Below are 16,584 nucleotides of genomic sequence, written 5' to 3'. Positions count from 1 at the left end.
AGCACAGCTAAGTAGTTAACAGAGGCTATAGGACCGTGAGCCTATCTGGACCTTTACAGAAATCCTTGGCTGACTAGTGCTAATAATAATGGGTTAGATAAGCACTAATTAGAAATTACTTAAAATCAGGTAAAATTCAAAATTTCACCTTAACCTGGCTTAAGGATAAATGAAAAGATCTTATGTAAAGATGCAATTACTTAACAAAAATTAACATTTATAATTCAGATGCTTTTCAAACACTAGAATATGAGATATATCACAAATATTTACCTGAACCATTAAACGTGGCCATTTCCTCATATCCAGTGTTATTTCTAAAATGGATTTAACTGATTACACAAAATTAGTACCTATTTTGGGTACAAATAAGGTATTGCTTATCTTTGATTATTTATAAAGACTGTTTGCATGAGTAAGAAAAAAAATAATTATGGTGTAGGGCACCAACAGAAAAAAAGTTTTTCATAATACTTACCTTTGGAAGGCCAGGCTTGGACTTGAAATTTTTGTTTCTCCTATACAGACAAATCATTACATTTGAAAAATTAGAAATTATTAGAAAAAACTACTGTACAGATGAATGATTTCCAGGTCTCTACTAAAACAACAGACTATATACCCATTTCCAAGATACAGGTCCTCTATATGAAAATACTCTTTCAACTAAGCAAGCACCATTGGGAATGAAAAATAAGCAAGGAAAAGAGAACACGAAAAGAAATGCCTGCTCTGTAATATTGATTTAAGATTTAAGTCTGATAATCAGTACTGTAATGTTGTACATTCAAAACTAAAATTTTGTTTTGGACATTAATAAAGTTTCACTTTCTTATGCCTATGGAAACTTTGTTTCTGTCATTTTAAGACTTTAAATAGATGCCTAATTTCATGTATTTTCAAAATGTATTTATTAAAAAACTTATGACTTTCCCATTACAGAAATTTAAAATTCTTGGGACGCCTGGGTGGCTCAACTGGTTAAGTGTCTGCCTTCGACTCAGGTCATGATCCTGAGGTCCTGGGATTGAGTCCCACATCGGGCTCCTTGCTCAGGGGGGAGCCTGCTTCTCCCTCTGCCTGCCACTCCCCCTGCCTGTGTTCTTTCTCTCTCTCTCTGACAAATAAACAAAATCTTTAAAAAAAAAAAAAAGAAATTAAAAAGTTTTTTTCTTCTTTATAATTCAATATTATATTTACATCAAGATTTTTTTTTAATAGATAAAGAAAAGGAATAATGCCCAAGACTTATGAACATGAGCTGGGGAGTCAGAAAGACCTGAGCTTGAATCTATACTCTACCTAAATCTAAAGCCTACTGGAGTAAGATTTTTAACTTTTCTAAGTCTTGGTTTATTTAATTCACATTAATGTAAAATAATGTAGAAAGTAATAATGTAAAATGAAGATGATAATACCACCAACGTCTTAAAGTTATTGTGAGGATTAAATGAGTTAATTTACAATTCTGAAGTATAGCAAGACTTACATAAATTGAGCCCATTAGCACTGTTAAGCATTGACTTAGACAGGGAATGAAGAATCCAATTCAGTCATAGATCTAGCTAGTGGCCTAAAAATATGCTTTGAAATAGTGTCTGAAATATGTGGATACAGGGAGCTAAGAACTTTTTACTGGTCGAACCTGCATAGTTCTATCTATGCCTTCAAAACAGTCCTATAATCAGGTAATGAGGAATGTCAGGCTAAATAAAGGTTATATGTCACTATATGGGCTCCCAGTCACCATCTTACTTTTTTTCCATGGTTCTTTCAGTTTATTGTTCGGTAGAAACGCAGGCTCTTGAACTCTGTATAAACATCTCACAAATGCTTCTTGTAGATTACAAAAAGTCAAAGCCAATTTTCTTTTAGATGGGGCCCTTAGATCTGACATTCAAGTCACCATAACAGAAACAGGAGCTGTTGTACCTGACATTCTGGAAGGCCCAGTCACCATCTTATACGGGATTTTACTGCCCAAATTGTTAGGATTGTCCAAATTAAAGGACAATTGTGGTTCAAGACTGGGAATCCTAAAAAGATGTAAAGCTTTTTTCCCTATTTGGAGGTAGGGTCTGTCAAAGAGTAATAATCATCTCCATGAGTACATCCAACCACGATTCTCCTGGTGAGATGAAAACAAACAAACCACCAGCTTCATAATGCATGAGATTCACAGCTCTAAATACAACTTTTCATTCACTTGTTTCGCTCAAAATTCTGCTCATGAAAATGATTCACCATCACCTGTCTCTTCTTTTTCAGCCAGAAATTTTAAACCAGTCATAAAAAGCAATCCACATTTCTGATCAATACTAACATGAGAATTCCATGCGCTCTTTCCAAAAGTTTGCTGCTAGCTGAATTAGCAAATATCCCATCTTTATCCAGCAAAGAGGTGCTACTTGGTAGTCTGCTGTGACGAATCCCAGTTCTGCTGTTGCATGCAATATCAAATGAATCTCTGTAAAATTAAGTACAATACAATTTCCTTTAGTTAACTGAGACACATCTAACATTCTCCAAATTGCTTAAATAAGTAAAATCTAAAACTAAAGTCAAAATTTAGAAAAAAAGCTAAACCAGCAAAAAATGATTTTATCACAGAGATTACCAATCAATTTGGACTAACCTTTTCCTCGTTGAGAACAAAGAATTCCTTTGGATTCTGGTACATTCAAATACAAATGTGCACGCAGATGAGCATATAATACAGCTAATATCTTTAAATTTATTAAACTATTTACAATCAGTAAATAATATAATGTATTATACATAATGTGATGGTTTTTGTCTTTGTTAGATTTTAGAACTTACAAATAGCACTGAAGGAATTAACAATCCTAATATGCTGCCCCATTCTTTTTTTTTTTTTTTTAAAGATTTTATTTATTTATTCGACAGAGATAGAGACAGCCAGCGAGAGAGGGAACACAAGCAGGGGGAGTGAGAGAGGAAGAAGCAGGCTCATAGCAGAGGAGCCTGATGTGGGGCTCGATCCCATAACACTGGGATCACGCCCTGAGCCAAAGGCAGACGCCCAACCGCTGTGCCACCCAGGCGCCCCTAATTCTATGGAATATTTCACTTCTTCCTAGGAGGTCACACACTCACTTCCTACACACATATCCACCAAAGTTACTAAGCATCTTTTATGGGCTGAGCACTACTGTCCTAGCCACTGGAGATAGAGGAGTGAACAAAACAGATAAAATTATCAGTGATTAAAATATGAAGAATTAATAGGTGGCTTTCCAGGTAAAGATAACAAATTGGTCACATATTTGGATTCCTCCAGAAACCTGTGAGAATTCAATAAAATAATTTTTAAGGGAATAAACACTTATATTCTTATATACTAAGAGACAATAGTAACACAGTTTTGAAATATGGAAAGCAGATGGATATAGAAAGCAATCTATACTTTCTGGCTGTGGAAGAAGACTGAGAAGCATCCATATTTACAAAACTCCCAAAGGCTCCAGAGATGGTCGTACCAAGTACCTGTGGAAGTGGTAGCAAAGGTGGGTTAAGAACAAGAGCGATAGTTGAAAGTCAGTTTAAAAGCAGTTAGAACTCCATGCAGCCTGATGACCATTCCTCCTTTATCTAAGCAAGAGGATGAAAGAGAAAGTCCATGGACTAGACAGCACCAGGCACAACTAGGGATGGGTATACTTAACAAAAGTCAAAGAAATTACTGAAAATAGACTGCCGGTCCTATTACCCCACTGGCTCCTGAATGCTGGCAGCTAGGACTAGATCCTTCAAGAAGAAAATAAAAATAAACTTCTGTGTGGAATCTGACCAGCCCAAGAGGGAAGACCCAAAGATATACTGGTATATTCTAGACATTACAACACATCCAACTAATCAGATTCCAATTAACTTTTTAGTGTTTCAATATGAATATGAACAGCTGACCAAGGTTTGCTAGACATCTGATGAAAGCCCCTAGCATGAAACAGAGACCAAAACAATCATGACATAAACAACTTGAAGTAAAAAAAAGATTTTTTAAAGCTGTCAGTAATATTTTTAGAGAAGAGAGAAAATATTGCATCTATAAAGTAATATACTATGAAAAAATTTAAAAATTGAGAAAACAAAATAATGAAAAGCTCCTAAAAATTAAAAATGTAACACTGATGAAAATGCAGAATATATCCACTCATTCAAAAATATCTATTGAGCACCAACTAGTGCCAATTTTTTTCTAGCATCTTCACATCACTTAAATTCAAATGGAAGAAAACAAACAATAAACACATAAGAAATATACTGCATGTCAGATAATAGGTGCTAAGGAGAAATTTTAAACATATAAGAAGAATAATGCCAAGATGCTAAACTTTAATAGGGAAGTCAGGAGAGGCCCCATGAATAAGACTCCATTTAAACAGAGATGTAGAAGAGATAAAAAAGCAAATCAAGCAGTTATCTGGAAAAAGAGCATTCTACTCAGAGAGAAGAGCAAACACACAGTATGGGAGGCAAGAGTTTTGTTGATGAATCTGAGATATATTAAATAAATCAGCAAGGCTGGAGTGGAATAAACAGAGGAAAAATGGTAGACCACATCAGAGAAGGAGGAGGAAGCCATGTTACATATACCCTCTAGGATATGTAAGAATTTTTGGCTATTTTTTAAAAAGATTTTATGTATTTATTTGAGAGAGAGAGCAAGAGAAAGAGCATGAGCGGGAGGAGCAGAAAAATAATAAAATAATAAAAATAATAAATATACTAATAAAAATTACATTATATTATATTATATTATATTATATTATATTATATTATATGCTTTTTCTCCCTGCTGAGCAAGGAGCCTAACACACCTGACACTGGGCTCCATCCCAGGACCCTGGGATCATGACCTGAGCCAAAAGGCAAGCGCCCAACCCACTGAGCCACCCAGGCACCCCAGAATTTTTGGCTTTTAATGGGAATGAGAAAGAATGACAAAGAAAGACTTTCAGCAAAACACTGACATGATTCAGCTTTTTTATATTAAAATATATTTTATATCATACATATTTATATATTATATTACAATAATGATCTGGTTGCTATATTGAAAACTGTTTGAGGGGCCAAGGATAAAAGCAGGGAGATTATTTTAGGACGCTATTACAGTAATCCATACCAGGGCAACAGCAGTGGAAGGAATAAGGAACAGTGAGATTCTGGGTATCATTTTATAGTACAGTCATGGACCAAATGGGAAATGTATGAGAAAGCGGAAATTAAGGATGACTTCAAGATTTTTCACTAATAAAAGATTTAGAGATGAGGAAGTAAGAGGATTATTTCTTATAAAGCAAAACAAAACAAGATGAAAAGTCATAATAAAACAGATCAAGTAGACTCAAGACCCAAAAAAAGAGTTTCTACACAGATCCTACAAGATTCTGGTACTTAAGTACAGAGGAGAAATGTCACATACAAAGGATCAAGAATCAGAAAAAGGGCATCTATTAAAAAAAACACACAAAAAAACATCATGCTTAATGATTTAAAAAAAACTGGAATATCAGGAATAAGACAAGGATATGAGCTCTGGCCACTCTTATTCAACACTGTACTGAAATTTTTAGCCAGGGCAGTAAGTAAGAAAAAATAATAATAATAAAAGACATCCAAATTGGAAAGAAGTAAATTTATATTTATTCACATATGACACATGATCTTACATACAAAATATTCGAAGAAATCCACTCAACAACTTATTAGAACTAATGAATTAATAAGCAAGGTTTAAAAATTCAATTATATTTCTATATAATAGCAATGAACAACTGATTATAAAAGCAAAAAACTCATTAATAACAGCATGAAAATAATATAATACTTAGAGAAGTAAATTTAACAAAAGAAGTATAAGACTTGTACACTAAAACTAAAAAATACTGTTAAAAGAATGGAAGATCTAAATAAGTGAAAACATATTTCATGACAGTACTCCCCAAATTAATCTACAGATTCAACACAACCTCTAGCAAAAACCACAGCTGCCTTTTTGCAGAAAATAACAATAACCTCTAAGTGCATATGGAAATGCAAAGAACCCAGAATAGCCAAAACTTGAAAAGAACAAAGCTAGAGGAATTATAGTTCCTGATTTGTAAATCTGTTACAAAGCTATAGTAACTAAGACAATGTAGTACTGGCATAAGGAAAGACATATGTATCAATAGAACAGAGTTGAGAATCCAGAAATAAACACGTCTATTTAGGGTCAATTGACTAATAAAGGTATCAAGACAATTCGACAGGGAAAAAAACAGTATTTTCAACAAATGGTGCAAAGGTGACTGGATATCTACATGCGAAAGAAGGAAGTTGGATCTCTATCTCTCAACATATAAAAATCAACTCAAAATCATAGATCTAAATTTAAAAGCTAAAGCTATAAAACTCTTAGGAAAAGAAAACATAGGGAGTAAACCTTTGTGACATGGGCTTAGGTAATGATTTCTTAAATATAAAAAAAGTATAACAAAAAAGAAAAAAGATTTCTTTAAAATTAAAAATTTTACATTTCAAACAACACCATGAGAAAAGTGAAAGGACAATTCCCAGACTAAAAGGAAATTTTTTTCAAGTCCTACACCTGATAAGCGATCTAGATCTAGAACATATAAATAACTTACACCTCAACAATAAGACAACCCAACTAAAAAACATTACTCAGAAATAAAAAGAAATCAACTATTGATACATTTAATAACCTAACAAATTAAGCACCATGTTTAGTGAAAAGAACTAATCTCAAAGTTATGAAAGGAATTAGGACACATCACCCCAAATTATGCTACTTTCACATAAGGGAACCAAGAAGAATCAACAGATACAGGAAGAGTCAGTTCTCTCCCTACCCCTTAACCCCCTAAAAGCAGGGCATAAATTTCCCTTTATGAAAGTGCTTCCCTCTCCCCTATTAGGAAAAGGAGAGCAGCTTTTATCACCTGAGATAAGAGAGTAGGAGCTAAGTTTACTTAAATAAGCCTCACTAAAATAACCCTCATCTTCCATTAGTTCCCCCACATATTCCCTAGTCACTTCCCCACATTTTACCATCCCTTAAAGCCCAAACCCTCTTTCCTTTATAAAAAGGGTATATAAGCCCCAAGTGTGAAACCACTTTTTTGAGTTTCACTTCTCTTCTGTGAATACTCATGCACATAAAATACTAATAAAAATTATATGCTTTTTCTCCTGTTAATATGTCTAAGTTTAATTCACAGGCTCCCAGCTACTGAACATAAGATTTTTCTCCCTAACAGTGTCATCCAACATGATTATATTTATATAACATTATCAAAATAACAAAAGTAGAAAAATGACTAACACACTAGTGGTTGCTAGAGGATAGGACAGGGACACAGGTAAATACAAATAGGCAGCATGAATGAATTTTGTGATGATGAAGGAGTTCTGTATCTTGATTGTGGCATTGGTTACATAAATGTATACATGGGGTACAACTGCAAAAATCTATATAGAGACACACCTGCAGATTTCTAAAAATGGTGAAAACTGTAGCCTAGTTAATATTAATGTGCCAATGTTAATTTCCTGGTTTTGATAATCTACTATCAGTATTTAAGATGTCACTTAGGGATGCTAAGGGCAAACCAGGTACACGATATTCTATGAACTATTTTTTCCACTGTACTATTTTTGAAACTTCCTGCTTTTGAAAAATGGAATGGAACCTTAAAATATTTTTCCATAAGTTCTTTTTAAACTATGCTTTTCAGATAGGGGGGACAATATCTTTAAAATTTTATAGTAACTTGCTTCTTTCTGGTCAACCTTTTAATTAAGAAGGACAGAAGATACTAATCAAACAGGCAAAAATTTAACTACAAAAATTCTCATCAATACAAAAAAATTAAAAAACAACCTAAATAACCAGTAATTGGAAACAGGTGAAATAAATTATGTTACAACCACCCAATGGAAGTCTATGAGGTCATTAAAAATCATGTTGTAGAGGCACCTGGGTGGCTCAGTCAGTTGAGCATCTGACTTTTGATTTCAGCTCATGGTCATGAGAATGAGCCCCATTGGGGGCGTGGGGCTCCGTGCTCAGGGGGGAGTCTGCTTGAGATTCTTTTCCTCTGCCCCCCCCGCTCTATCTGTCTCACTCTCTCTCTAAAATAAATAAATAAATCTTTTTAAAAAATCATGCTGTAGAACAATATTCAATGGCATAAATGATGTTAGCATGTATTATTATATTTAAATACAATAGTGTTTGATAACAGTTTTGTTAAAGACAATTATATTTTTATACTTAGAAAGAAGAATATATGCCCCCCAAAAAAAATTTTGATGAGCAAAGGAAGCAATTAATCAAAGAAGATAAATGAATCACCAAAGAAGATATACAAATGATCAATAAGCACATGAAACGATGCTGAACATTGGTAGGCATTAGGGAAATCCTTTATCAAAACCACAATGAGCTACAATTAAAAGGACAGTCAATAATAGATACTGGCAAAAGAGAAAATGGAACCTTTATCTATTACCAGGGGGAATGTAAAATGTCACAGCCACTTTGAAATATAGTTTGGCAATTTCTCAAAATGTTAAACAAAACACAGAGATTTGACCCAGAAATTTCATTCCTAAGTACATACTCAAAAGAATTGAAAACATATATCCACACAAACACTTGTACATGAATGTTCACAGGAGCATTACTTTTAACAGCCAAAAGGGGAAAACCTGAGTGTTTGTCAGCTGATAAATGTATAAACAAAATAACCATACAATGGAATGTTCTTCTGCCATAAAAAGAAATGAACTACTGCCACATGCTATGATGTGGGTTATCCTTGAAAACAAAATGCTAAGTGAAAAAAGTACCACACAAAAGGCCACATGTTGTAAAATTCTATTTATACTAAATTTCCAGAATGGGCACCTCTGTAGAAACCAAAAGTGTATAAGCATTTCCCTACCATTGGCAAGAATATGAGGAATGGAGAGAAACTAGAGAGTAGGAAGTTTCTTTTTGGAGCAATTAAAATACTCTTAGATTTTGAGATGACTAGCCAACTCTTAAATTCACCAAATCCCACTAAACTATATATTTTAAATGAGCGAAACTTTGTGGTATGTAAATTATATCTTAATAAAGCTATTTAAAACAAGGCCTCAGAAATTAGCAAGTTAGAACTAAAATGCAATGTAGCAATGTCTTCAAAATTCTGAAGAAACATTATTTCTGACCAAGAGTTCTATACACAGGCAAATTACCAATCAAGTGTGAGGTCAGAATAAAAGCATGTTTAGTTACGGAGGAACCAAAATATTTTCCTCTCATACTTATTTTCATATGGAGCTACTAGAGGATATGCTCCCTAACAGTTTCCAAAATAGACATAAAAGAGGAAGAAATGGTAGAAAAAAGTTGATGCAGAAAGAATGACAAAAAGAATGCCCAATACAAAGGTAAAGGAAGGTATCAAATGTGACAAACCTAGGTTAGCACACATTTAAAAAATGCCAGGAGAGATTTGCAGGGGAAAATAAAACTGAGTCAAGATGCATCTGTTTAAGATTAGAGGAAATTCAGCTTGGGGTTGAAATGGTGATAAACATTAGAAAATTTTAGAGGGAAATCTGGCTGGATGATTTGGGACTGTGGAAGAATTTTTAAAATAAGCTGTAAAATGCACAAATCAGAGACAAAAAATATATTTAACTACATTAAATTTAAGAATTTTTTTAAAAGATTTTATTTATTTATTCGACAGAGATAGAGGCAGCCAGCGAGAGAGGGAACACAAGCAGGGGGAGTGGGAGAGAAAGAAGCAGGCTCATAGCGGAGGAGCCTGATGTGGGGCTCGATCCCATAACGCCGCGATCACGCCCTGAGCTGAAGGCAGACGCTTAACCGCTGTGCCACCCAGGCGCCCCCAAATTTAAGAATTTTTGTTTACCAAAAGGCACCATTAAAGTAAAAAGTTGAGCTACAAACTCAGAAAACACATTTGAAACATATAACTGAAATGGGACCAGTACATAAAATTTATAAAGAATACTTGTTAAGAAATATGGGCAAAGAGCATTTCAAAATACATAAATGGCCATAAAATATATAAAAATTGTTCAATATCATCAATAAGCACAGAAAAGCAAATTTTAAGATACCATTTCATAACCACCAGATTATCAAAAGTTAAGAAGTCTAACCATCAGTTGTGCTGGCAAGGAATGAGCAAAGGGAACTTTCAGCTGCCATTGTTAGTGTACATTAGTACAACTACCTTGGAAAACAATTTGAGATTATCTTATAAAACTAACATGCACGTATTCTACTGAACTAACAGTTCCACTACTAAGTACATATCCCAGAGATGTAATAATAGGTGAACCAGAAGACTGGTATGAGCATGTTTAAAGTAGCACCATTTGTAATGGTAAAAGAACCACCCACATATCCACTGATGGACAAATCAATTACGGTATATTAATGCCACATAATTATTTTATTGTGATTTAAAAAAAAAAAAACCACACACACAAAATAGGTGCCTGGCTGGCTAAGTTGGTTAAGTGTCTGACTTTGGCTCAGGCCATGATCTTGGTCCTGGGATCAAGCCATGGGTCAGCTCTGCGCTCAGTGGGTGACTGCTTGTCCCTCTGCTCCTTCCTCTTTCCCCGGCTAGTGCTCCTTCTCTCTCTCTCTCTCTCTCAAATGAATAAATAAAATCTTTAAAAAAAAATACATAACATAAAACTTACCATTTTACTTTTTTATTGAGAAATAATCGACACATAACATTTTGTTAGTTTCAGGTATACAAAAGAACTGAATATTTATATATACTGCAAAATGATCACCAGAATAAGTGTAGTTTACTATCTATGACCACACACAGTTATAAACTTTTTGTTCTCTGATGAGAACTTTTAAGATTTACTCTCTTAGCAACTTTCAAATATATAATACAGTATTATTAACTATGGTCACTATACTACACATTACTTACCCAAGACTTATTTATTTAGAACTGGGAGTTTGTATCTTTTGACCACCTTCACCCATTTTGCCCATACCCTACCCCAGCCTTGGGCAACCACCGATTTGTTCTCTGTCCATTTTAATATTTTCAATGTACACTGAGTATACTGGCACTGAGGACATTCACACTGCTCTGCAACCATCACCATCACCACTATCCATCTCCAGTTTTAGCCAAACTGAAACTCTGTACTCATTAAACAATAACTCCCCACTCCTCCATAGCATATAATACAGCAGTGAAACAGAAAAAACGACATGCAAGAAGATGGATGAATCTTAGATGAATATTGGTGAAGGGGAAAAAAAGTCAAAGAAGACACCATACTATATACCAATATTTCTGTAAAACTCAAAAACTACAAAAGCCAATTTATTGCTTAGAAAAACGTACATTTACTGTAAAACTTTAAGAGCACAGTAATGATAAACATAAAATTCTGGGTAGTGAGGGGAGAGAGGACAGAGTGAATAGAAAGATAAAGGAGGTTTCAGTAATACTAAAATCTTCTGGTTCTGAACTTGAGTGATATGTTCATTTTGTTGGTATGCTTCCTAATGTACATGTGTGTTTTCTATATTCTCTTATATCAAATGCTACCTGCACTAATGTACAAAGACTGAAGAGGAGCTTCCCATTAAACATGTTTATCAAACTTACTATGTACTATTTCAAATCCTCTCAGTCTTACCTCTTACTATAGCTAATGCTGCTGCAAACAGTACTGTGACTAGTTACACACACATATTTAGTCCAGTATCAAACCTTGTCACACTATTTTTAAAAGCGTCAAGAAACAAACTAGCCCTGATTTTCTTCATATTTTTTAACACAAAAAAGTATTAATAAGAATTCTCATTATTTCTTCTATACTTCCTTGAAAACATAAACCAAACATACTTACTGTTGGTTTTTTTCATTTAGAGTATTCATGCCCTGGAGATCAGAAAGAGGTGTTCTGGGATTTTTCCGGGTTATACCTAACAAATAAAAAGCAGATATTTTCAAATCAATACTAAAAGAAACTAAACATGAAACAATTTTTCTAAGACAAATAAAATTAATGTACTTCAATAGTAAATATTTGCTAAACACACCAGAAACGTCTAAATAATACTATGAACCAAGTCCCATGACTGTTACTTACAAATCTGACTTAGCCAACAATGAACCCATTAGGGAATTAAATAATAAATCTTCTTATTTCTTCTCTTATTTAAACATTATTAGGAAATGAAGGATAACTGGGTTGCAGGTCTAGAAATACAAAAGCTCATTATTTTAATATTCAAAAAATTCCTAATGATTCCTTTGCATCATTTTCCAGCAATAAATATATTGCTGACATGGACTATAGATTTCAGAGGTCAATTAATCTTACCTATAGACACTGAGAATCAAAAACAAATTATTTTCTTATTAAGTTTTACCAATATTTTTAAGTTATAATTTACTTTAAATCATATGATAAATGTTGAAGCTCTACACACATAAAGCCATGAATTTTCATAACACCATATACACACAAACATTTAATATAGGTAAGACACACTGGAAAGAAGTCCAAGTATCTATTCAAGAACAATCCTGTATGAAGAAAATCCTAAGTAGCCCACAAAAAACTATTAAGACTAATAAAAGAATTCAGCACAATTATAAGATATAAGATCAATATTTAAAAATCAATTGTATTTCTATGCAATAGCAATAAACCAGAAAATAAAATTAGAACCATTCCATTAATAATAACATCAAAATAATACAAAAAGAATAAACTTTAAAAAGTATAAAAGGTCTACACTGAAAACTACAAAACATGATTAAAAGAAACATAAATAAATGGAATACCATCCATACTCATGGATTGGAAAACTTCATTACTGTTAAGTAAGTGATGCTCCCTAAATTTATCTATAGATCCATGCCATCTCTATTAAAATTCCACCATCATTTTTCTACAGAAATGAATAAACTGATCCTAAAGTTAATATGGAAATGCAAAGGACCCAGAATAGCCAGAACACTGCTGAAAAACAAGAACATGGTTGGAGGACTCACACTTCCGAATTCGAAACTTACTACATCAAAAAGATAGAGTAATTGACACCGTATGGTACTGACATAAAGAAAGATAAACAATGGAAAGGAACTGAGAATACAGAATAGACCTTTACATTTATGATCTAATGAGTTTTGACAAAGGTGTCAAGACAATTCAATGGGAAAAGAATAATCTTTTCAAAAAATGGTGCTGGGAAAATTAGATATCCTCATGTAAAAGAATGAAGTTGAACCAAAAATCAATATGAGTGTTGAAAGTATAAAACTCTTAAAAGGAAATATAGGAGTAAATCTTTCTGACATTGAATAAGGCAATAAAATTACTTAGGTATATCACCGAAAGCATAAGCAACCAAAGAAAAAAATGGAACAACTGGACATCATCAAAATTTAAAACTACTGTGCTTCAAAGGACAACAGATCAATAAAGTAAGAAGACAACTCACAGAATGACAGAAAATGTCTGTACGTCAAATATCTGATAAGGAACTTGAATCCAGAAAATGAAAAGAACTCTGAGACGTGAGTAAAAAGACAACCCAATTTAAAAATGAACACAGGATATGAACAGATATTTCTCCAAAGAAGACATGCAAAGGGCTAATAAGTTCATGAAATGATGGATACTCAACATCATTAGTCATCAGAGAAATGAAAATCAAAACTACAATGAGATACCACCTCATACCCACCAGGATTGCTATAATCAAAAAAGACAGATAATAATTGTTGTCAAGGACATGAAAAATTGGAACCTTTTATATAACTGCTGAAATATGAAATGACACAGTCACCTGGAAAGCACTCTAGCAGTTCATCAAAAAGTAAACATAGGATTACCATATGACCCAGCAATTTTACTCCTAAGTTAATTCCCAGAAGAATTTCCAGTACTGTTACTGGAAACGTATCTTGTGATCAACAAATTCAGTTAGAACTTTGAGTAACTTTATAAAGTTACTTATATACTGAATTGTTTTTATTTTATTTAATCAGTTCCTTAGTTATGGGTTCCAATGATCCCTATGACAAATTATCTTTTTCTATTCTCCATATCTATTCTTTTCTTCCATGTATTGAAACATAATCATCTCAGGCCTTTCTTCAAAATTAGTAATTCAATTTTCAGCTATTTTCCATTATTTTTTGAGCTCATACAGATGTAGCTTTATGCCTCTGAGTGTAGTTCAATACCTCTTTTCAATATCATTCTGATATTTTATAGTCTTAAATTTGTGCTACTGCTTTACTGGATTCACGTTCTTAAATTCTTCTTACTATACTGTAAAGTACTCAGGAAATTTTCTTCTCTTTCTTGGAGTATCTTCCCTGCAAACACAATAGGGTGTTTCTTTGAGGGTAATTCTTTAATGCGTATTATTTGACTTTCTTATTTCCCTCAGTGTGATGCTTTTCAACATCAATTATTAAATATTTTAAACATTAAGACTAATGTTTAGGACTAATGTTATTAGGACTAATATACTGAACATTTATAACTGATCACTCAGAAAATGAAGGCTTGTGCACCTCTCTTCTGATCCCATTCTAACAGCTTCAGATCTCAGCATCCCCCAACTTGCTAGGGTTAACATAAACAAAAAAAAAACTTTAGAATGGCTATCATAATGTTCAATGACTTAAAGTAGAAGATGGTCTTATGAGTTAACAGACAGCAAATCTCAAGAGAAAAAGGGGAACTGGAAAAAAGGAACCAAATGGATATTCAGGAAATAAAAACAAAAAATTCATTCTATGGGTTTAAAAGAATTTAAACAGCACAATGAACCTGAAATCAATAAATAAAAATTATCTAATCTGAAGAATGAAAGAACAAAAATAAAAGAAAAATGAACAGAGGGGGCGCCTGGTTGGCACAGTTGTTAAGCGTCTGCCTTCAGCTCAGGGCGTGATTCCAGCGTTTTGGGATCGAGCCCAATATTAGGCTTCTCTGCTAGGAGTCTGCTTCTTCCTCTCCCACTCCCCCAGCTTGTGTTCCCTCTCTCCCTGGCTATCTCTCTGTCAAATAAATAAATGAAATCTTTAAAAAAAAAAAAAGAAAAGAAAAGAAAAATGAACAGAGGATGAGGAATCTCCGAGACAATATCAAATATTCGAAAAACATATAACTGACACCCAGAAATAAAACAAATTGCAGCAGAAAAAATTTCTGAAACAATGTTAGCCAAAAATTTAATAAATTTGATGAAAAACGATTGAAGCACAGGTCCAAAAGGTACAGCAAATCCCAAAGAGGATAAATATAAATCCTATCTAGGAACTCATAAATTACTAAAACCCAAAAAACAGAGAAAATGCCTAGCACCCAGAGGGGAAAAAGGGGTACATTAGAGATGAAAGAATTATAATAGGATGATATCTGAGTTTATCAACACAAATAATGTACATCAAAGAAAATGAAATATCTTTAAGGTACCAAAGTTTGATACTTCCTAATGACATTAAACATATCTACTTTATGACACAGTAACCAGCCATAAGTTTTTCTTGAGGAATGAAAATATATGTACACAAAATGACTTGAGCAAAAATGTTTATAACAGGGCTCCTCGCAATAGTAAAACAGTATACACAATAGCTTAAAACAGTATATAACTCTTACATCCATCAAGAAACAAATGATAAACACAAAGTTGTATATACAATTGTTTATATATATATATACACAATAACTAAGCAACAAATTAATTGTATATGAAACATAGATGAATGTGTTTATCATTATATTGCATAAGAGAATCAGAACACAAAAGAATATATACTGTATGATTCCATTTCTGTAAAATTTTTAGGAAAGGCAAAAACTAATTTATAGTAACAGAAATCTTAACAAGACTTGCCCAAAGGAGGTGGGAAAATGTACAAGAGAGCAAAAATAAATTTTCTGATACAACTTTATTCAATATTTTACGTTCAATCTGTGTTCATATGATTCAGGTTTTTCTCTTTAAACATCTTACAATTGAGTTTTCGTTTTCTTAACTGCATAGCCTGTTTTTTAACTATTTAGTTTGGTTCATTTTAATTTATTGGTATTACAGTTGCTTCTGGTTTTTCTGACTTATTTTATGCCTTTTATCTCACTAATTATTACATGCCTTTATCCAGACTTCTACTGAATTATTTTCTTTATATTTTGGTTTCTTTTGTTTCCAAAATTATAAATACTCTCTTCTTTTATTATCCTTGAATTTTTAGTATACCCAAGAATTCTAAACTGAATTCTCTCTTCCCTTTTGCTAAAGAGTACAAAAACCTTTGAATGCTTTGATTCTAGTTATCCCCTTCCCATCTCAGATGTTGCTACCCAGTACTTATTTTTCACCTTGCTTTCTTCCCATTAAGCAAATTAAACTTCTTTTTATAAAACTACTAAGTTTTGAGGGAGGAGGTTAAGATGGCGGAGGAGTAGGGGACCCCTTTTTCAGCCGATCCCCTGAGTTGAGCTGGATAG

General features: G+C 33.2%; 1 protein-coding gene across 11 annotated transcripts in view; it reads right to left on the bottom strand.

Moving 5' to 3' along the window:
- Window positions 1–16,584, bottom strand: part of MYO9A (myosin IXA) — a 307,312-nt gene that overhangs the window by 130,099 nt on the left and 160,629 nt on the right. For all 11 annotated transcript variants that reach the window (XM_034660724.1, XM_034660725.1, XM_034660722.1 and 8 more), the window contains 3 exons: window positions 11,953–12,028; window positions 2,324–2,467; window positions 479–518 (listed from right to left, as the gene is read on the bottom strand). In XM_034660724.1, coding sequence (XP_034516615.1) covers window positions 479–518; window positions 2,324–2,467; window positions 11,953–12,028 — 260 coding nt within the window. The remainder of the gene's footprint in view (window positions 1–478; window positions 519–2,323; window positions 2,468–11,952; window positions 12,029–16,584) is intronic.

Source organism: Ailuropoda melanoleuca, chromosome 5, assembly GCF_002007445.2.
Source record: "Ailuropoda melanoleuca isolate Jingjing chromosome 5, ASM200744v2, whole genome shotgun sequence".
In the NCBI taxonomy this organism is placed as follows: domain Eukaryota; kingdom Metazoa; phylum Chordata; class Mammalia; order Carnivora; family Ursidae; genus Ailuropoda; species Ailuropoda melanoleuca.
This window is presented reverse-complemented; position numbering and strand designations above follow the sequence as displayed.